This window comes from Aythya fuligula, chromosome 2, assembly GCF_009819795.1.
Source record: "Aythya fuligula isolate bAytFul2 chromosome 2, bAytFul2.pri, whole genome shotgun sequence".
Taxonomy (NCBI): domain Eukaryota; kingdom Metazoa; phylum Chordata; class Aves; order Anseriformes; family Anatidae; genus Aythya; species Aythya fuligula.
Window position 1 is genome coordinate 59,277,951 of NC_045560.1, and position 23,740 is coordinate 59,301,690.

General features: G+C 34.7%; 1 protein-coding gene across 3 annotated transcripts in view; it reads right to left on the reverse strand.

Annotated features, from left to right (window-relative positions):
• SUGCT (succinyl-CoA:glutarate-CoA transferase) overlaps nucleotides 1-23,740 on the reverse strand; it is a 326,609-nt gene that overhangs the window by 38,944 nt on the left and 263,925 nt on the right. For all 3 annotated transcript variants that reach the window (XM_032183117.1, XM_032183115.1, XM_032183118.1), the window contains one exon: nucleotides 11,983-12,046. In XM_032183117.1, the coding sequence (XP_032039008.1) occupies nucleotides 11,983-12,046 (64 nt within the window). The remainder of the gene's footprint in view (nucleotides 1-11,982; nucleotides 12,047-23,740) is intronic.

Here is a 23,740-nt window from a genome sequence, read left to right on the forward strand (position 1 = left end):
TGGGTTAAAGTTGTGCCAGGGGAGGTTTACGTTGGATATTAGGAAGAACTTCTTTACCAAAAGGGTTCTTAGGCATTGGAATGGGCTGCCCAGGGAAGCGGTTGAGTCACCATCCCTGGAGGTCTTTAAAAGATGTTTAGATGTAGAGCTTAGTGATAGGGTTTAGTGGAGGACTGGTTAGTGTTAGGTCAGAGGTTGGACTCGATGATCTTGGAGGTCTCTTCCAACCTAGATGATTCTGTGAGTATATAATTACATTTTGTTGGAGCAGGTGTCCAGTATACTATTGTTTTCCATGAATCAGATATGACTTAGATTTAGAGTTTCCAAATAGTCTCAATGAGGCATTTGGATTAACTTCTGAATGTACTTGGTGAAAGGAACAGCAATCTGAAAATATTTAAAATTAAAAGTATTTGCTATACAACCTCCTGATGTAATAACTAAACTGGTAACTTCCCATAAAAAAAAAAAAAAAAAAAAGACATCTGACAGGAAAATCTTGGAAGTAAATGTAAATTCATGGGAATGTTAACAGTTTGCCACATAGAGATTGGTGGTGGATGATATTGTTCTGGGTGATTTACCATCTAGAAGTATGAATCTAAAAGTCATATTAAAGCAGTAGACATGATATTGCTAGCTTCCTTAAAGTCAACTAGAAGGAAGCTTCTACACTTCTACACTGTATCTCTATACTAGCAAACATTTTGGGAGACTTTAAATAAGTCAGAACAATGACTCTTAGAACGTGAATGGCTTCATAAGAAGACACCAAGGGTTTTCTATTAAATTTTCATTCACTGATGCCTCTGAACTATTCCTACAATTTCTTCTTCTGTGCCTCCCTCCCCTACCAGTAGCTCTATCTACAGTGTCAGTATTACAGAAGAACTTCAAAAATGATGAAAGATAGGTTAAAATGTTATCTTCAATCTAATGTTGCTATACAGCTATATGTATACCAAATCTGCACTTCAGCCACAAGTTCTTACAACTCTACTTCAGAGCTGGTGAAAGCTAGAGCATGGTACCTGAACCTCTGAGAACACAAGGACATTTCAACATTTTCTGGTGTTTTCTCAGGAAATCCAAACAAAAATGAGAAGTGTAAGCTATTAAAGTACATATACATTTCTGAAATAAAATTAAAAAAAAAAAAAAAAAAAAAAAAAAACAACTATTAAATCATACAGTGGATTTATTGGGGACATTGATTTGTGAGTATAATCAAAATCAGGAAGGAAATTTGCCCTTTTAGGAATTACAACTCTAATCCTTATCTAGATATCTATGAAGGTAGCAGAGGTAACTACACTACCAATATGTGCCCCACTTTATCTTTTCTATTTCCCTAAGTATGAATAAACATAAAAATGGGAAGGTTGGCCGAAACAGACTCCTTTGTCAAGTAGACTGATCCGTAACATATTCTCCATTAGGAGCTGAAGGCAGGATTTTAAAACATAGGCCCATTTAAAGGAAACAGCAGAATATTTATTTACATAAACATCTGGCTTGCACATACAAAATAGTAAGCAATACATTCATATGATCAAGTATATCATTCACTTATAGAACTCATTAGAAACTGATCACCTTTGCAAAGAGATTTTTTGTTTTCTTAAGTGACATTTTCTAAGCACATCCACAAAAACTTATGTCCCAAGAGACAAACCACTTATGAAACCATGCTGAAAAGTGTATTGCATAGACTGTAAAGCTAGGAAGAAATGGCTTCTTGGCATCACCAGAACTTGACCTGGCTCCAAAGAAAAACCACTATCTCAACACAAAATTTTATTACCCAAGGTAATAAAAGAAAAGAGAAAGGAAAAACAACTCCAAGATATAACTCAGGAATTTAGGGGACTCCAAGAGTTTTCGTCACAGATTTACTCATGCAGAAATCCAAACCAACAGAAATCACTTCAGTGCACCTTAGTTTTTATCATTAATCTTGTCATTTCTTGAGAATACTATTGAGTTGCTAAGAATTGATACAAGCTTGTACAAATCTGTCTATGTTCGTGGGCTGGGAATAACAGATGTATGCATACAGTTGCAATTTCAGTATGTGCAAGTTAGGACTACACAACTGGAAGTGGGTATTTGTACATGCTCAGCTTTGAAATTTTCTTTGCCCCACATGTTTGTTTGTAAATTGTACTGCCTCACTTCACAACTGTGCCTGATTTTATGTTCCCTGTGATGTTTCTAAAAACAGCTTGCAAAGAATATTAAAAAGCTTGTTCTAATCTGTAAGCCTCTGTTTCATTTCATCTCTGCATCCAGTTCAAAACCCATGAAGAACACTCTTATACAAAAATCAATATAAAACTTTTATTGGCCTGCCATAGGCACAATCTCTAAACAACTTTAATTTAAAGCAATAAACTGGCACCAAATTTTAAAATTCATTAAGATATCAATCCCTTTTAATAGAACAATTATCTGCTTTTCATAAGGGTAAACCATTTTTATTACAGCTACATTCAGTCTAGTTTCAGACAGACAAAAAAAAAAAAAAAAAAAAAAAAGTGGATTCTATGTCTTCTCAGGGGACACTATTCCTTACCTTAACAGACTTTGTGTCAGGAAGATTTTTCAAATAAAGTCTTGACCTGATGCCTCAGGATTTCAATAGCCCTTAAAATAATTGAGTTCACATCTGTTCTGTCTTGGTTTAAACCTTTTACATGCAGTGATGGACAAACCTTTATTTTTATTAAAAAAAAAAAAAAAAAAAAAAAAGTTTAGTTTAACAAAACAAGACTTGCAAGTCTACATCACATTAGATGAGTAATTTTATCTAAATAGAAATCTTAAGAAAAAAAAAGATGTTTTCAGAATCTGAATCACAAAGCATTTGTGAAGTCACAAAAAATCAGAAGTCACAAAACATATGCAGAAAGTCTTGGAAGTTTTGACTCTTCTGGAACTCCAAAAAAGCTCCAGAATAGTAAGCAAAACAGCAGATGAAGTGGCAACAATGATTTGTTCTTGATAGCCCAAATGATGAAAGCATCGTGTGGAATATTTAAGACAGATCCAAATCACCATGCTTGTTTTGAAGCAGTGATTTTATTCTGGGCAGAATATTACAAGAAAGAGCTGTGGAAAGTACAAGGAAGAGCAGTAAAAATAATTACAAGTTCATGTTGATCACTAGAGCTGTTAAATTTGCCCTACTTCAGGAGTTACAGATAAAAAAGTTAAATATATTTACTAAGCCACGTCAGGTACGTTATATATTGGTGGTAGGCTGTCCACAACTGAACAGTAAAACTACCATTTTAACCCTTATTTTGCCCCTAACTTCTATTCAGTCTCTTCTTGCACAATCTATAAAGAAAGTGCAGCATCAGATTTCACATATTGCCATCACTATAATTTGAGCAAACCTGAGCATATTTACCCTGTAATTACTTGTGAGTTCTATTATCTCCATATTTTGGATGAAGAAGTGAGAAATGTAACTTTGAGAGCTACATGAGGTTAGAGGTTTGTGATACAACTGAATCAAGTTGCTGAGGAACAACTGGGATTCAAAAAACTAAAGAAGAATAAACCAGGGAATACTATTATAGTCCTGCAGTAGTACAAATAAATGTAAGAACAGATCAAGAGGGAAATGAACAGATTAAAGGCTAAAGTTGTTCTTTTTTCCTCTAGAGTACTTCTCTTTTCATCTAAACCTGACAACATAACTCATAAAGACTATAGAGATTGGAACTGTAGGTTAATAAATCAAATTCAGGTATTGATAATGAAATTCAAACCAAAACAAAACAAAAAAAAAAAAAAAAAAAAGGATTCTGGATCAGATCTGTTCTTTATACCCCTAGGTTAAGCTCACAGGGGCTGAATGCATAGTGCAGGCTGATGCTGCTGCCAAACCTGGTGGTTTCAGGAACCTGGAACACACATAGGATCTATCCATCACAAAGAACAATAAACACAAAAATACCCGTTGACTCCTAAGGAAGCTAACTGATGGGAAATATTTCAACTAGAGTTGGAATTAAATCAAGGCAAGTTATCTTATAAACACACACAAATAAAACAAGTTTTTTTGTCAGTAAACTATATATACATAAAAAGGAAAAAATATATATATATATAATTATATTCATGCAGATGCACAGGATGCAGGGAAAACATGGTTACTCTACTGTGTATTCCTGGTATTTTCTGCTATTCTGATCAAGTAGACTCCAAAGGTTTTTCATGTATTATGCCTTCCCAAAGTCATCTTCTTCTTGTAGCAAAAAGTATCACTCCATACATCTGTACACCCGCAAATTTTTCCTGTAAATCTGCAGTGTGCAGACTGCAATATAAGAGACAGAGCTGCTGCACTTTGCTTACACAATGTACCTTAAAAGACCTAGAAAAATACCCTACATGGTTTGCCAAAAAGTCATCTAGATGTGACTTCTGTCATGTAAGTACATGACAGTTTCATGGGCAAAAAACAAAAGCAGTTAAATCTGTCACATATGTGAGAAAGACAAGAATAAACCTAATTGCTACACTATAATTCTAAAGTTAGTTTTGGTTTAATATATATATATATTAAATATATATATATTTATATATAATATATAATATATATTTATTTATATATATATTTTATATATTTATATATTTTCCATTTTTTGAGGATTTCTAGATAAGACACATTGTAGTCAAACACATGAAAAGAGTACATTGGTGAAATTCGGTGGCCATACCTGTAGGAAGACAAACTATATAATCTAATGGCCACTGCTGGCCATAAAATGTTTTGGTCTAGGTTTTCATGAAACAGCTTAAGTCTTTCCACTCACAGGAGGCAGGGCTTGGGTCAAAATGACATGGCGGAAACACAGATGAGGATTAGTATACTCAGTATCCTAGGGATTAAGTAAAATTGTCTAAATGTTTAAAACATATTTTTACATTTAATGAAACCAAACTTTTAGCTGACAGTGGATTCCTTTTCATATCCAATAATTATTAAAGATCATAAAGATATACTGACAATTTATGGGTGTTGAAGTAATTTGGCTGTTTTACAATGCACCCGAGGCATGCAAATATATCTTTAACAATCACACACTGAACTCTGTGAGCACCTGGTTGTGCTTGTTACAAAATGAGTACCTAAGAAAGTACTTTCTAAGTTACTGTTACTTATATAAAAAGAAGTGGAAAGTGCATTTAAACAGAAAAAAAAAAAAATCTTTAAACAAAGCTGAATTCTAGGACTATGACCTTCGGTGGGAAATTAATGAGTTTATTTGGATATTCAGGTAATGCTTCAACTTTTCTTTTCCCCGTGTACCAGTGAGGTGACATTTATTGTTTAGTTTACTCTCCATAAGAAACTGGTATGCTCAGTTTAAAGAAAGTCCTAGTACATCTCAGGACATATGGAGCAAAATATAAAGAAATATTCTCCAGTAGAAATGTAATTACCAATCAGCACTCAGCCAAGTTCAACCACAACTGCACTTGACTTAATTACATTATGTACAGAGTAGAGAAATCTCCTCAATTGTCCATTGAAATATTTTTATTTCATATCCCAATACCACAGAATCGGGTCCTGGAAAGAAACATGTGATGCAAGAAAAACAACTTTGATTGCCACATACACACACAACTTAAAGAAAGACTTGAAAAACACTCAGGTCTGCCAACAGAAGAGTCCAACTGAGACACCCTTAATAGCAACCCCAAAGAGCCTGAGCAGCACAGATCACTACTTGTCCCTGTTGGTGCTGTCATGACAGCAAAGCACATAAGCACTTACTCTGAGCCTGGTGGGAAAGACTTTCATTGTTTCTTAATTTCCCTCAATAACTGAAGCCCTAAAAGTAGGTAAGAGACAGGTGGCTTTTCTTCCTTAAAAATTAACTTTAAAAGTATTGGCTGTGGCATTAAGACTACTCCAGGAGGTATAACAAATTTTAAAATATAGTGTAGAAAAATGCTCTGGACACATACAACAAAGGAGAAAAAATATGAAGAGGGTTGATGTTTATGTTTTACTTTAAAGAAACCTTACAGTTTTCAAATAGCTGTACCATACATTAAGATACACTAACCTTTTCTACATAATCCTGAAACTCGTAACATAATCCTCTCCATTCCCAACATGTCTTTTTTTTTTTTTCCCTTTTGCAATCTGTATGAATATATTGCCTAGATATTTATTAAGATTTTTTAAAAGTATTTTGAGGATAGCTAAGTTAGCTGTCATACATCATTTCTGCTGTGTTTCTGTAATGGTCCTGAATTCCTCAAAATTGAAATCAGCTCTGTGAATGTAAAAGACATAAACAGTCAGCCCTGATGACTAAAAAAGGCGAATGAGGTAACGGTAATGCCGGTGAAGCTGTTTGTCTCCAATGTACCATAAATAGTGAAGTGAAATTAAAATTTTTCAATCAACATCAGTTATGCATATGCGTGCACATACACACACGCACACACACACACATATGAAAAAGCTGCCTGATGAGAAGCAGACAGGATGAGAAGTTCAAGCAGAGGTTCTTGAAAATAAAATAAAATAAAATAAAATAAAATAAAATAAAATAAAATAAAATAAAATAAAATAAAATAAAATAAAATAAAATAAAATAAAACAAAACAAAACAAAACAAAACAAAACAAAACAAAACAAAAAAGTTGGGCTTTTTTATGCTGTTATTGTTGTTCCTATATGGTGGGATCTCCTAGCTGCAGGAAATGATGGCTTGTAGTACAGACCTCCTTAATTTCCTGCAATCTCTTCCCAAGCAGAATTTACTTTTCTGTGCCATATATCTAAGTCCTTTTAAGCTTCCTCTACTTCACTTACATTAAATGAACAGAAAAAGATAGTATATATCATTAACAGCCATATCTGCTCCCTGTCTTGAAATGTAATGAGCAAACATACAGAAACCCCACTGTTATTAATGTTAATTAGTATTCCCTCTACATGGAGAAAATAAATATAAATACATACATAATAAATAGTAATACATATTTAAAATAATACATAGCACTGTTACAATAATTTGTTCCCTTAGAATTCAAAGTATTTTTAAGCTATTAAGATCTGAAAAACTGCAAATGATTAATAAGGTGAGATAGAGAGTGATAGATGATTTGTCCAAGGTTAAGAAAGAAATCTGTGGCATAATAAGGAAGTCCTATTAGATTTCTTGCCTCCTAGTCTTATTCCTTAAAACCATTCTTCTAAGAGATTGATAGCAATTAGTCTCCATAGAACCAGGACATCATTTAATGAATCATAAAACAGGAAAAGACTACCTCCCAAAAAAAAAAAAAAAAAAAAGTCTTTCCCATTCCAGTAGTATATTTGTAATGTACAGTGACAGAAGACCGGAAAAAAGGACATTTCTCCTGAGTGGGTTGATTAATTAACATAGATTACCTGAATTCAGTCCAAGAAATCTATGCCAAGGAGGAATCCTGTAGTGCTTTTCCTAACTGAGCCTGGATCAGTCCCCCAAATACATTATCTCAAGAGCACAGAAGGAAGTCATAAAGCCAGGTATGAAACTGCCCTCTCAGAGCAATAAAGACATCCTTGGTGAAGATCATGCGCCAAAGGACAGAAAGAGTGTTTCTCAACTGAGGAAGCTGGGATAAGGAGAACACAGAATATGAACACTATCAAAACTAAGAATAGCTATTTTGTCTGAAATAGGTGCTACAAGATTTCTACAGTTATATTATTTCCTGTTTGATGAGAGATGATTCGAAAGTGTAGGCTTCTATCCAAATCCCCACTTCACTAAGGCTTAGAAGGGATCAGAAATAAGGGTTCTTTCACAGAGTTAATAATGTAATACATTATTAATAATTTTAGTTAATAATGTAAATAGTTAATAATGTAAATTCTGTGAAGGTTGATTTGTTTGTGACAGCTGAATGCATGTTTTTTTCTCCTTTTTTTTTTTTCTTTGCCATAAGTCAACATTAGCTACTGCATAATGCAAAAGTTGAAAATATTATTATTCGAATTTCCTAAACCATATAAAATATATGATAATGGAGACAGTTTGGGCAAGACTGCATTGCATCCATTAGTGTTTTTTTTTGTTTTGTTTTTTTACAAAATCACTGTGGGTTGGTATCCATTACATTCCACATAGCTACTCAAAATAATTTATACAGTGGCTCCCAGAAACCCACATGCTACTGCTCTTTGGAAAAGTCCTTTACTCTTTGGCAAAGGACCTCAAGACTATTCCAGATGCTAAAGCTTCTTGAAATTTTGTCCCTTCACTTAACTGTATTGCATCTGTGCCATTCAGTATCATCTGCAATCTGGCACTCCATAAAACATATATTCCCTATCATTTTTTGACCTCAAAAGAACTTTGTGCTCTACATTTCTCATTTTCTTAAAAATATGTTATTTGTACAAATGAGAAATCTTCCAAATCTTTATGGAAAGGGCTAAGTCAAGAAGAGCTTTGTGAGGAGATACTGTGGTTAATTACAGAATAAGAACATAGACCAAGTTTGAAAGCACCTCAAGAGGTCTCCAGTTTAAGCTCCTGCATGAACCAAGCTCAGGTCTGAGGTCAGAACAACTTGCTCAGGGCTTTATCTAGTCATTTATTGAAAAACTCCTAGGACAACCTGCACAACCTCTCTAGGCAACCTGCTCCATTGTCTGGTTTCTTGGTGAAAAAGAGTTTCCCGATATCCACTCTGTACTTCCATTGTCTCTTCCTCCCACTGTTCACTGTTGTGAAGAGCCCAGCTCTTCCCTTTGTTAAGCTCCTTGTAGTTTGCTGTGCAGGATCAACCTTTTCCCAAGGCTGATACAGACCTCAGCCTCTCCAGTTGAGGTACTCTAGCCCCTGACTGTGCTGGGGTGTATCCCCTGAACTAAAGATGATCAAGATAACTTTAGAGGTGGAGCCAGAAGAATCTCATCAGTACAGTCCTGCAATCGAATGAATCAGTCCTGCAAAGACTAATGAGTGCAGTACAGTGCCAGGTCTTTGGGACTCGAGCAAGGATCTCTCACAGTATTGCACATTCTGTATAGATGATATACGATAATTCAGTATAAGACAAAAATGCATCTGTATACGACAAGTTAGCTCTTGAATAATTTTACAACATGACTATACTGAATGGAACAAGAAACATTATCCTAATGACATTTTCCAATTAATACTAGAAGAACGAGATATCAAAACACAAGATCTGTATCTCTCCTATCATCAATATGCATTTTTGAAAGCAATTGAACAGAAATATACTATTTATAATGCAACTTCTCCTATTCCAGTTCCATCAGGCACAGGCATCTTAGGATGTGTTTATCAGCAAACAGTATATCAAACTGGGAATTATAAAAAAAGGCAAGGGGGAAAGCATTGACTTGGTGTGGAAAGAACCAAATTCAGTAACTATATAAGGAGTATTCAAAACACATTTAAGCACAGGAGGGGTGTGAATCACCAAGTCTGATGTTACAAATGTACCCTGCATTAAAGTCAATGGCAAAATCCCTCAGGATTTCAAAAAACATGAGATCTACAATTGAGAATTCAAATACAGACTGGAAGCCACTCTCAAAGTGAGGATATGCCTGGAGAAGGCCTTTGGAGAAGTCCAAATCAGTATGTTAGATGATAGAGGTCAACCATGATATTCAGAGCTAAAATGTGCCAGTATACTCACGCTCAGTAAATGTATGTCACTGCACTTGCAACTTTCCTTGGCAGCTCAAGTCTGACCTCTGTCAAGGGCCTCAAGAGTGATGTCCAACTCAATTAATACATATCAAAATCTTGCTTATATGGTTAAGAAATAACAGTTATTCACTTTACTTTAGGATCAGAGTCTCTCCAGTCTCTTTAAGGAGAGGTATTTTTACTCTGCTCAGCTCCAACAATCATATTAATATCTTTATTAAGCCACCCTGAGCCAGTAACTGAGAGCTTAGTAAAGCCCTTCTCTGCCTACTATTCAAAGACAATCACATCAAAGAAACGGTTTTTACTAATTTAAACAGTCATCAATAGACCGTTTATCTGCTGGAGGCCTTCTCAAAACACTTTCTCCTCTTCTTCAGATATATCATTGACCAGGACAATTCCAGGATACTTCCATTACCTACCATCAACTGTAGCCAAACTCCGTATGCACTCCAGTTTTGAGACAGAATAATGCGGTGTCTTTCCATTGATATCAATAGGTTCATTCTGCTCACACTGAATGATTGTTCTTCACCCTTCCCTCCCTTGTCTCTCCCTCTCCCCTCCCTGTCCTTTCATGCCAGGAAAGGAAGGAATTCTCTTTTTCCTGCTCAAATATCCAGTAATCATTACAGCCATCTGCTTCAATACAACAAACTCTTCATAGAAGCCCATCTAAATGACAAATCATTAGAGATTAAGATGATTTATTTTAGTTTTGTACAGTGTCACTGGCTTGAGTTTTAATAAAATAAAAAATAACTAAGGATTTGGGAAGTACTATGGCTTACCTATGTGAAAACTCCCTCTCTTGCCAATACTCTCTATCGCTGCTGACAGACATTAGAACATTCCTTTCATCTCCTTCCTCCTCTTGCAGTTCAACCTATCCCCTTAAGGAGTATTTTATTTCTCTAAGATAGATTATACATTGTATGCAACATGAAAACCTTACACACTTTTTGTACCATTTGCAATGCCTTTCTGCCCACTTCTTAAAAAATAATTAAATCAACCCCCATATTACTCTTTCCATTTTGTATAAATAAAACAAGATTACTTTTCTGTTAGAAACTAAAACAAAAGGATTGGTATTTCCAGATATGTGCATCTAAATTAAAGAAGCATTTTTGAATACAGTCAAACAAATTTCCAAGCCTAGGGGGACCAAATGTGGAATGCAAACTGTGATAAAGAGCAAATATGAAGCATACACATACACACACAAAACACCCCCTTCTATTCATGCAGAAAACATGATCTAATATGGGATCAATTTCTTTCTAATAATTCTTTCTGCATCCCAGTATGATTCCAGGATGTGCAAATTAAGATAAATTTTATGGGTCAAATTCTTCTTACCACTATATGTGCTCAAGTCAACTGAAATTGATGACAACTGGGTGCTGTGTCAGAGGGTGGAACTTGGCACAGAAAGTTACAATGTAAGGAGATGATGTTATAAAAATAAAAATGACATGGTGCTCTGAATGAGGGAGGAAACAATTCTCACTGTGGCTTGAGAGAGAGAAAAGCATAGAGAAGCAGGAACAGTTGACCAAATAGCTAGTAGATTGTCAGATAAATCTCAGTCATCAAAACAGAGTCAACTGCAATGATCTAAATGAAGATTTACATAACAGCCCTTAATGAACTTTACCCCATTCCAGAGCTAACTCCAATGGAAGTAAAGCTACAGCAACTCGAAGTCCTGATCCACTCAGAGCTTAAAAGATTCACTCATTTCTTCTGTATTATTTGGAAATCCATAACAGATATTTAAGATTTCATCATTGCATAGCTTTGTGTCTGGTTTCATTAAACAAAATGCTGTGATGAAACTTTCAGTATGAAGGTTTCCTCTTCTTTCTTTCTTCTATTTTTTAAAACAGAAATGTCCCTAAAAGAAGTCTGTGCAACTTGCAAAATAGAACTAAATCAAAAACAGATTCACATATTCATGCAGATGATTTAGCAGTAATATTTCTAGCAGTGGGAGTTTGCAAATATTATCAAATCCGTGTTCATATTTTATGACAACTGACCGATGAAAACCAGAAGCTATTCTGACACATATTTTAACCCATTTTTCTGCTACCAGGATGAATATGAGCATAAATGTCTTCCTGGTTAAAATTTTGCTCATTTGAATGAAATGTGAAGATGTGTCATGTCCTCAGCTGAGTTCCAGAACTATTCAGGATGTCATGTAGCATTTAATTTCAAGCTCCATTTAGAAAAAAATTAAACATCTAACCTGGAACAACTATCCTCCCAGCTGTTGGATGATTCATTTCCATCAAAAGTCCATTGTGCAGCACCTGTTAAAAAGAAATATATATATATATATATATGTATATGTGATGAAAATACTATAACTTAACTAGTTCCTAAACTCAAGAGGAAAAAATAAAAAGTACATGTATTATCTTGTTATTTCAAAGAACATCTAAAAATAAAGAGAGCTACAATTCACATAATTTGCTTAATATGTAAAATGGAAGCCCTGATGTTTGACACTACTATCTCTATATGAATCTCAATAAATGCTTTGTAGGACTTTACATGTCTAACATATCTTTAGGCTCCTGTATCCAATATCAAGCACAAGCAACTGTGCTGCAAGCGTGTCATACTTTCCACCACTGACAGACAAGCTAGCAATGTGGAATGAGAATGAAAACCATCACCCACTTTCCCTTTTACTCTGCAATATATATTAAAGGCATACAAGCATCTTACATTCTCTAGTTTTCTGTTACTCAGCAGGTTTTGAGCTCTTAATTGATCATGCTATGCAACGTTGCCCTAGTAGGACAGTATTTTGATATCTTTAAGGAAAGACATCAAAAGTTCGCTGTTTCTTCTGTTCTTTATGGAGTGTATGCCATAACTCAATCCTGTGTTTCTCTGTGTGTGATGACTGTTCACCACAATTTCCTTGCTATTAACCTCAACCAGAAAAAAAAAAAAAAAAAAAAAAAAAAAAAAAAAAAGTATGATACCAAAACCCAAAACTCTCAAATAACAGAGAAAAAGAAATTCATAATAGCAAATTCACTGTTCAATGGAAGTCTACATCCAAAGTCAATGAGTACACCTTTTAGTTTCCTCACCTATTACTCTGACATCCTTTTAACACTGTTAGTTTAGTCATATAATCAGAAATATTAATATTCTCTGTAATTGAAGTATCCTGTACAGATAAGCCTCCCACTAACCAATTGTTTTTATATCCAATGTGACAACAAATCTGATATAAAATAAGAGTGCCTTGCCAAAGATAATGGTTGTAGAAATGAAGGACAGGAAAAGTGATCACCTATCTATCTTTTCACCTTCTATTGTGAATAACATCAGCAACCTTGACTACTAATGATATGTATTGGTCTAATTGAAAATTTCCAGTAAAGAAGATGACAAATTTCTTAATATAGCCTGTACCAGATTCTACTATTCTTGGCATTAGATTTTTTTTTCTCCTAATACTAAATCTAAATATCTTTGTTTTGTATTAAACATCTTCATTCTTATCTTGTCCCCAACTGGATACAGAAAAACAATTACTAGCATCTTTATAACATTCTTTAACATACTGGAAGATTGTAATCACATCCTCCCTCTGTCTGCTCTTTCCTAGACTAAACAAAACTAATCCTTTTAACCATTCTTTCCAGGTCAGATTTTGTGAACTTTTTATCTGGGTAGAATAGCATCCTTAAGAAATTCCCATTCTTGAACAGGTGGAGTCAAAAGGTCAGGTCAGCTTTCTTTTAGCTTGTGGGGTTCATTTATTTAGGTGACATTTAGAAAGGTATTTCTGATAAAAGATGCTGGTAGAAGAAAGTCTGTTCACTGGTCTAATTGTTTGGCGCTGTACCAAATCATTGGTTCTATTTCTCTTTCGGAAGGTTAACACTCATTTTGGTAGGCATTCAAGCGAGACATTCAGATTTATTCTTTTTTCCAAATGACAGAACTGTAAATGCTTGTTTTAGTTCATATTTAGAATCTTTCCAGTTATGCCCTTAATCAAACAGTGTTGAAAGTTTAGTCTTCTTTCTCCATAACTTACATGTATAGGCTTTCTTAATGCATTTTTTGAATTATTTATGAACTGAATGCAAGAAAACTAACTCAATTGAACTTGAAATCAACAGGACATTCAGGTGCACACCCACTTTAGACTGCAAATTAAAAATTACATTATTTGGTTAAAGAACACATTCTCTAGAAACTAACTCAGGGTTCAACAAAATTCATGCCTTTCTGTTCCAGGTCCCTACAATCACATTCTGATTTTGCAGACTTAAAATACTTTTAAAAGATTTCTTTATATTAGTTTCAAATTCCACCTCCTTTTTCTTTACAGAATGAACTAAGGCAAGACTTTTTTATCTTTGAGGATCACTTCTATTCCCCTTTAAAATGGATTAAAGATACGTTCTAAAACTTCCTTTCCACTTTCACGATAAGTTGATTTTCCCTTTCAGATACATTTGATCTAAAACACTGAAATTCTGTAATTCTTGTTACTCTTCTGTTTATTTTCTACAGTTATTACTGATACAGATCAATATACTCAGATCTATCTTTGTTGAAGTACTCAATACTTATAACTTAACCTCCACGCAAGGAGTCTGATGCAATGGGTCTGATGCAAAGACTGATTTTTACCCTCATCATACCATTTCAAAGAATTGTGTATTTCTCATTTCAGCTGTTCCACTACTAGAATTCTCAAAAAGAAAGAAGAAAGAAAAAGAAAAAACACACTTTAGTGACTCCTCCTCATGTTCTCATGTGCATTCTAAAAAATTCATAGAAGCATACAAGACTAGAATGCAACGTTCACATCCTTTACCATTAAAGACAAGGGAAGTCTGAGAACAAATTAAGAGACAGAACTTGAAGGTCTTCTCCATTGTCTTGTACCCCTCCTATGGTTATGATCCTTCTTATGTGGTAGAGTCCTCTATCCATTTCATATCCATACACCTTAACTCAGCATAAGGAATTGATTAATTAAGATGATCATATAAAAGGTTATAGCCATAAGTAGAATTGTTGTTGTTGTTGTTGTTGTTATTATTATTTATTTTATTACTTTTTTCAATATGGCTTACTTTCCAGGCTAAAAATATTCTATTTCTATATTACCTGTTACCATTTGAGGTTGTGTGAATCAAATTAATGTTTGAGTGGCATTTTAGTCTAAAATCACAGAATCTCTGATCTGTGGTTCTGTGATTTTAGACTGACTATAAAGGATCATTGTAAGCAGTAGATCACTGGAATCAGAAGCATGGTCTGTCCTTCATTAATAACCATTTCATGCCATTTCATTTTATTCTAAATACAGTCATCTAGTAAATTAAAACAGGAACCTCTCTTGTCTGTCTGCTGGTTAATGAACAGAAAATTGATGTCACCATTTTTTAATCTTAGCTCAATGAAAACACTAGCAGTGTTCCACTGTTATCTGTGACACGTCCATGTGGAACTAATTTTTTCTGTTAATACATATTTATGTCTTTCAGCCTGACGCTTGTAACTGCAAAGGCAAAGTCTCTCATATTTGTATGAATATATTATTTTAACATAAAATAATAAAAGAATACTCAGCATCCTACTGATATGAATTGAATGTAGTGTTGCTTTGAATTGTGCCATCCTGGTATGTTAGTACAATTCCTACATTAACTTTTGCTAACTAACATTTTTTTTTTTTTTCTGAAATTGTGTTTTCTTGCAGACTGAATTTGTAAAATGATATACCTATTATATATATGATGATGCAGAATATATGTAAATTCCTATCATTAGTTGCTGCAATTCTATTTGGGAATTATTTACTGTATATGCAGACAGTATTATATTTGCTCATGTTATAACAGGAAAATATTGTTTAGTGATGGATAATAATAACAGAAGTCATGTTTTAATTTTGTTTAGCTGGCACACATTATTGCATGACTTTATTCAAACTACAGCAAATAGAACATTTAATATGATTGTCTCCTAACCTCAGAAAATAAAAGAATTTAATTTAAAATTATTTCAATATTATTTTCCTAATATTATACGCAAGGAAGTCCACATAGAATCTTTTAAGCACAGATATTAATATTTTACTTGTGTAAAGTAAACCAAAGGTAATTTAATATATTTCATCATGTATATTCTCAGTTATTTCATCATTTCCTCTAAGCTTGTCATGAGAACAAGTATAGAGAATACTTATATCAGCTGTTATGAAGCTCAGATTAATTCAGACATAATAACATTAATGATTAATTTTGCTCTTTTCCCTAATGCTGTTATTAACTGTAAGTTCAGAAGTGGTAAAACATTTTATAACAGAGAAATTCCCTTAGCCATCTGCTTTCACAAGGATTAAATATTAACTCTACTTATTTCTCTATTCACACCTTCTTCAGAACTAATCATTCAACTGACACTACTTTTCTGCATTAATATTTATATTACCATTGGACATGTTCAGTTCAGTAATTTTATTTTGATTGCAGTATTTGAGTCTCTTTTGATTCTCATGCTAGTTAACTGACATGAAAAGCAGAAAATTAGAATAAAAGAAACTTTAAATATATATAATTATGATATAAAAATAAAATATGTCTGAAAAAAAATAAACTTCATGCAAGACTTGTAAGGTTGAAAATCTAGATTCAAATAGGGGCTTTATCTTTGACCACTTGAGAGTTAAACTCATTCTCCACAAGTTCACATATCACAAAAAGTGGTACAGGATTCTTTTTCAACTTTCACAGATCCTTCAAGCAAAAAAAAAATGAAACCCTCATTTTTCTAGGACTTCTTTCTTCTTTAAAATAGTAAGACATACAGACACTAACACAGTGGTTTTCTTTGGGACTTATTTGTGAGTATTGATTTATCTAAAGGACAGCTATGTAAATTATCACCATGCAGGATATGTCTTCAGGAGAATTTAAAGAAATCTGGTACTTCTTGAACACTCCACAACTTATGGATGTTGCATCACCAACAGCTTGACATTAATCAGCTTAATCAACAGCAGTTAATCAACAGCTTAACTGCTAAACAAGCTAACTGTACATACAAAAAGCTTTGGGTGGCTTTTATTTCAACAGAAAGATTCTATTAGTGAAGTAACAAAAGCTGTGAAACAAATTAATAATGAATGTATTATTAACAAGCATTCATGTTCCTCTCACCCCTCAAAAACAAATGGCTCTGTTACATGCAAGTAAAATATTTTATTATATTACTCATGTTGCAGCACAAAGGCAGGTAGGAGAGAAACAGAAATAGTTTGTCTTTTCTCACATGGATAATGGGGTGTTTGACCACCTACTTAATATTTGGCAAATTCTTCAATTATTTCAAGGTTCACTTCATATCATATGAGTTCATTTCAGCTGTAATGTAACTGATTATGCATGTAACCAGTCACCTATGAGAATTTCTGAACTACCAGCAAGGTTTCAAACTCATTCTAGTTACTACCTAAGAAACAATTAACTTCCATATTCCAAAAAAAAAAAAAAAAAAAAGGATTTAAAAAGTTCTAGTTAATGTACACGTAGGGCCATGAGTTCTTGCATTCTGCATATGCATTTGCACAGATACTACTTTTTCACAGTTTTTACAGTTTAATCTAGAGTTCAGTGGAAAGGATTTCCAGGGACACAAAGGAAATGATGTAAACTTTATATATATATATATACATATTTGAAGCCACAAGATAGCTGGCTGTTGGTAAATGTAATTACAACTCATGCCTCCAAACCACACAAAAATAATAAGACTGTTTTTCCTGTACATGCTGAACATAGTGCCACAGCCATAATCACCCCCTAAAGAAGTAAGAGCACATGTTGTGAACAGAATCTTATATTGGAATGCATCTTAAAAACATCTCCTCCCAAATAATAAAGATTTTAACTCATATGAAATTTGAAAAGGGAATTAAATATGTCTGTATCTGATGTCTAGCTTAACTTGGTGGTGTATTATTTGAATGATGTTAAGAAGTAGAATGTTTTGCATATCACCATATCATGTTCTCCGCAACCCCTTTTTTTTTCAGTGCAATAGTTCCAGTATTTTCAAGACCTGTTGCAACTGAAAATTATATTTCTAATAATTTTATTCTTCTGTTCTGAAACACAGCTTCTACCTTCTAATATATAGTTTACATGTTCTATTGTATTAGCAAAACACTTCTCTCTACCTGCATCTACCTCACATGTTTGAAGCATCCCACCATTTTATAAAGGAACAGTACCTAAGTTATACAAAACTAAAGTTATTAATAATTTTTTTGAATGAGAGAGATCTGGTTGTTTGTTTGTTAGTTTCTGGTTTCTTTTTAATTTATCTCTTTACTCCTGATCCTCTTATTCAGACACACTAAATTCTGTTAATATATCATAGTCCCTTATGTCACTAGCACCATATCTGTGATACTAAATGAATGTAATCAAAAACCATACTTCACTGGAATGCCCTTCCTATCTATATTTGCTTTCTGCTAGGCCACTGTCTTATTTATTACTTGCTCTGGGGATTTTTTTTCCTTTTTTTGTGGGTATGAGGTGATGTTTTTGACAGAGTCTTTCTTATGCTGCAGCTTCGCAACTTTTTATGCACATGCTGTGGGCAAGAGTCCATTTTATTGACATCCCTAGAGATTGGTTGCTGATTCCTAAAGCATATATCTTTGGTTCAAAGAAATCCTGACCCACATAACCACATATTTAAACACTTCTCTAATACCTTCATTGCTGTGTCTCTTTCTTGGTCTATTACAAAATAGTACAACTGGATTCTGTATCAATTCTCAGGATTTAATTTCCTTACTTCTTATTTATTTTCTTTTGGTTGGTTGGTTTTCTCCAGTTTAATGGTGTTTCTATAAACTTATTTCTACAGAAACTTCAATACTGAACTTCAGTTTTACAATGAGCATGACAAAAAAAAAAAAAAAAAAAAAAAAGCCTGCTAAGTCCTGAATTTCTTACCTGCCTTCCTGTGTGTCACTTAAGTCAAGAATTGCCACTCAGTTTGCATGCTCTAGAACTAAATGTTCCAAAATGGCTATCATTCACAGTGATGAGAAATTACTTCCTTTATGCTTTATCCCACTGTGACATTTGACCAGCTGAAGGTAGTTGAAGTCACCCATTATTACTACATCATTAGGCTTAGCTGATTCTTTGATCTCCTTTTGGACTCAATATCCGTTTCCTGATCAGAAGGCTCAACCATATACTGCTCCCCCAGCTCTATGACCTAATCTGTCCTTCCTGTTCAGTTTATAGCCAGGTATTACACTCTCCTATTGATTTTTGTCATTCCAACATTCTTCTGTAATGGCTACTATGTAAAGATCCTCTTTCTTTGCCAAGAATTTCATGTCACCTATTTTTTTCCTTTGCACATCTCACATTGGTATACAGATATGTATAGGTTTTGCATGCATTTGGGAAGCAGGGAGTTGGCCACATAATTTTTTATTTAACTCTAAGGTTTGACACTATATTAGCTTTCCAGAATTTCTCAGTTGTTCCTCCTTCACTTTTATTGTACATTTCATTCTTGTTCCGTATACTTTTTGTGTGACTGACATCATTAACAGATGTCTTTAAAAAGTCTGAACCCTCATTTGTCAGCTTTTCCTCAACTCCTGTATGAGGAACTACACTCATTAATTTCCTAAACCAGCAATCTATTTTTACTACAGTTCAAGGCAACCTGTTCCACAGAGGTTATTCCTCTCTCTTCTGTGTAAGCATCCTGATGGAAATCCTACTTCTCATCCTTCAGCTGCAATGCTGAAAATCTTCTTAAACTATGGAACCTACACATTAGCCTAAAAGCATTTCAGAAATTAAAAAAAAAAAAAAAAAAAAGAAAAAAAAAAAAGACAGGCACTATTTTAGTAGTTTCTTTTTCTGGCACTGAATACGTCCACTACAGTGAATTCCTCTCAGGCATCTTATGAAAGTCTGTTCATCAAGTTCTGGCCTCACCATCTGAGACTCTACTCAGCAAATTGTTTTAGTTGCCAATCTGAACCAGACAATTAATGTTTTTAGCAATTAGTTTCCCACATCATCTTTCAAATTCAGTACCTGAATTCAGTACATATGACTGATATTTAGATGACGTTAGTGTTTTACTTCCATTGAAACTTATTGCTGCAAAATTAAAATAAAAACAATAATAAAAAAAAAAAAAATCCTTGCTGCTAAATCAGCCATAACATAATATAAAAAAGAGACATTAAACAATCCAAAAAATATTAAACAATGAAAACTATTTGTGACAAAGCAGAAATGTCTTTGCCATTGTCTAATCATCAAACACATACTCATTCTTGAGAAAAAGTACTAAATTCAATTTATACCTTACAGTCTAGGTAAATGTAAGACAGCTGCTAAATACGTCTATATAAATCTCAAATGTTTTCATCAGACATATTGGAAAATAATGAGAGTAAAAGAAGATACTTTACTGACCTATTCAAGCAAAGAATAAGGTTTTTAACTATTGTGGAGAAGCAAGTATTTCAGGGGGGTTTATTAGCATATGAGATAATTAATGCTTATAATGAATAGCTGAGAGACTAATAGAACAAGGTTTTGTAACTTAGGACGAAATATACAAAAATGCAAGAACACGGGTCTGTAAGTAACTGCATAAATTTTCTGTTTTACATGTTTACAGACAAAATCCTGATTTCATGGGGTTTCCTGGGTGCTCAAAAATCTGTACCTTTCTCTGGTACAGCTCCCTGACAACCTCTTGCGCCATCAGTCTGGAAGTGTGGCAGAGGAGAAAATCTGCCCTTCCTGGTTAAAAAAAGAAATATATATATATATATATATATATATATAAAGAAACAGTACATATACTCTTCAGATTCATTTTTTTTCCCCTGAGAAATGAAATGTGATTGTAAAACCACACTTCTGGTGGGTTTGAATGTGTAAATCCTAAATTCACAGAAAAGCTTAAGCAAAGCTGGTTGGCTGTACTGCTATTTGGATATGAGACCTGGCTCATCCTGAGAGCAAGATGTGCTGTGGTTGTATTCAAAGCACTGGCTCTGGGATCAAAGAGCCTGTCTCCAGCTGTGGCATACTTTTAATGTATAACACTGATAACTCCAGACTGATCACCTGGAAAGTGCTATAAAAACAGATTGATTTTACTTCTGCCACAGACTGAATACTGTTTGTGCTTCTTTCAGTCAGAATTACCAGTAAGTCAATGCTGGCATTAGTGTTACAAATCATTGTTTTTCCAATTTTTTTCTGACATTAGGTTATTTCAAATATTATACTCAACTTTTAAATATTATGTTTACAGTTTCTCTGCTCAAAAAGCATGTTAAAACCTAATTACAAATTGTTTAAATGCGAGTGAATGAAAAAACAATGAAGAAAAGTATCTCGAATCATTCATGAATATATTATATTTTTATATATTTATATATTATTATATTTTGGTGTCAAGAATGTCATGCAAAAAGCTTTCATTTTATTTCATTATGATTCAGCTTCCATATTAAACAACAACAGATGTTTTCCTTTGTGGAAACTGACTTGTAAATGCAAATGACTGCAAGTGTATTCCTAAAGTAGTAATAAGCAATGAATGCCGGGCCTTCAAGCCCTACATACATGTACCAAGTGGGAGACTGGTGTGGAAGAAATACTAAGAGCCTTTCCACTGCCATTGTTTTCATACTAATCCCGTAAATATTTTGTATGTTCATTACATGGGGGATCATATCTAGACTTGCCTACTGAGCTGGTAATGATGAAAAGAAAATTCTGATGGTTTCTGTGGGTCTTTGTAAAAGTGAAGTTTTACAGAAGTACCTTTTTGCTATGTGGTATAGGAAAAAGTTGCAACTTTGGAATTAAAAATGTACTGAGGTGTTTCTCCAACATATAGGGGAACTTTTATTTAACAATAGTGAAAGAACACTTCTCATAGTTCCGTTATAGAAATCATATCAGTTTTCTCATATACATATGCATATTATGGCAAGAATACATTTATAGAAAGAAAAAACATCTCAGCAGCCAGGAAGCCTCAAATACTCACAAATTTATTGCTGGGGTAATAATAAGCAAAGGAGCCATTAACAACTGTGCTGTACGATCATGCTAATATATCACTTGGTTTCTGACTGTCCTTAGGGACCTCACCTGTTTCTCCCAGTACAAAGTACATAATCAGTATAGGTTTTCCAATCTTGCACGCCACACTGAGTTCCCAAGAGCCTCCTTTTAAGTACTCCATCCATCTTTCACCTGCCATGTAAGTGTTGCAGTTTATTTATACATCATTCATTGTTTTGTTAGAGCTGGTCTGTCAGCTCAGAGTACTTAACCCTTCCCAGGACCACAAAACTTGCTCATCCACAGAGGAATGCCACTTAACATTGGCACCTGCTTAGTGTTGTAAAGTACATCCAGATGGGAGCATCTCCCTGCAGACACTCAGCATGCTGCAGTCAGATATGCATTACACTTCTCATAAGCAGTTTATTCCTGCATACCCTTGCATTGACCTCTGTAGCCCTTCAGAAAGTGAATAGTAATCATGGTTCAAACTATAGCATAGCATATAAGTGTTTTGTATTTTCTCAGTGCTTTATGTCCTCAGCAGTCAGAGAAACATTCATCAACAGGAACTCTGGTGCATAGAGATCTTTTGCGATTTACACTCTGCCCTGTTAACATTGGTCTTCATAACAAAAGCCTTGAAGATGGAGAACTCCTTAACCATGCATACACCGAGGAGTTGGCATTCAAGAACGCTACTTGCAGGACACATAGAAAAGTATACATAAGTGGAAAATAGCTTCCCATTTTTACAGAATCACATAATCACAGAATTTCTAGCTTAGAAGAGACCTCAAGATCATCGAGTCCAACCTCTGACCTAACACTAACAGTCCCCACTAAACCATATCCCTAAGCTCTACACCTAAACGTCTTTTGAAGACTTCCAGGGATGGTGACTCCACCACTTCCCTGGGCAGCCTGTTCCAATGTCTAACAACCCTTTCTGTAAAGAAGTTCTTCCTAATATCCAACCTAAAACTCCCCTGGCGCAACTTAAGCCTATTCCCCCTCATCCTGTCACCAGGCACGTGGGAGAATAGACCAACCCCACCTCGCTACAGCCTCCTTTAAGGTACCTGTAGAGAGCGATAAGGTCGCCCCTGAGCCTCCTCTTCTCCAGGCTGAACAAGCCCAGCTCCCTCAGCTGCTCCTCGTAGGACTTGTTCTCCAGGGCCCTCACCAGCTTCACAGCCCTTCTCTGGACCCGCTCAAGCACCTCCATGTCCTTCTTGTAGCAAGGGGCCCAAAACTGAACACAGTACTCAAGGTGCGGCCTCACCAGAGCTGAGTACAGGGGGATGATCACCTCCCTAGCCCTGCTGGTCACACTGTTTCTTATGCAAGCCAGGATGCCGTTGGCCTTCTTGGCCACCTGAGCACACTGCTGGTTCATATTCAGCCGACTATCAACCATCACTCCCAGGTCCTTCTCTGCCTGGCAGCTCTCCAACCACTCATCTCCCAGCCTGTAGCTCTGCTTGGGGTTATTGCATCCCAGGTGGAGGACCCGGCACTTGGCCTTGTTAAACTTCATGCAGTTGACCTCAGCCCATCGGTGCAGCCTATCCAGATCCTCCTGCGTTTTGTATCAGTCTCTTCCATTCTTTTCTAGAAATGCAGTACTCACGTATTTTTGTCTATGTTTCCATTATTAACATTTAATTTCATTAATTTTATTATGCAACCATAAAATTTCTCTACAATCTGAAGTAGGGCAATAATATTTGAAATCAGGTATTTCAGAGCCATGACTGTACAAATGAAAGAGGTGATTTCTTTCAGAAACAGAACAGAAAGGAATGGAATGGGGAAGGGGAAAGGGAAGAAAGAAAAAAAAAAAAAAAAAAAAAAAAAAAGGAAGAAGCA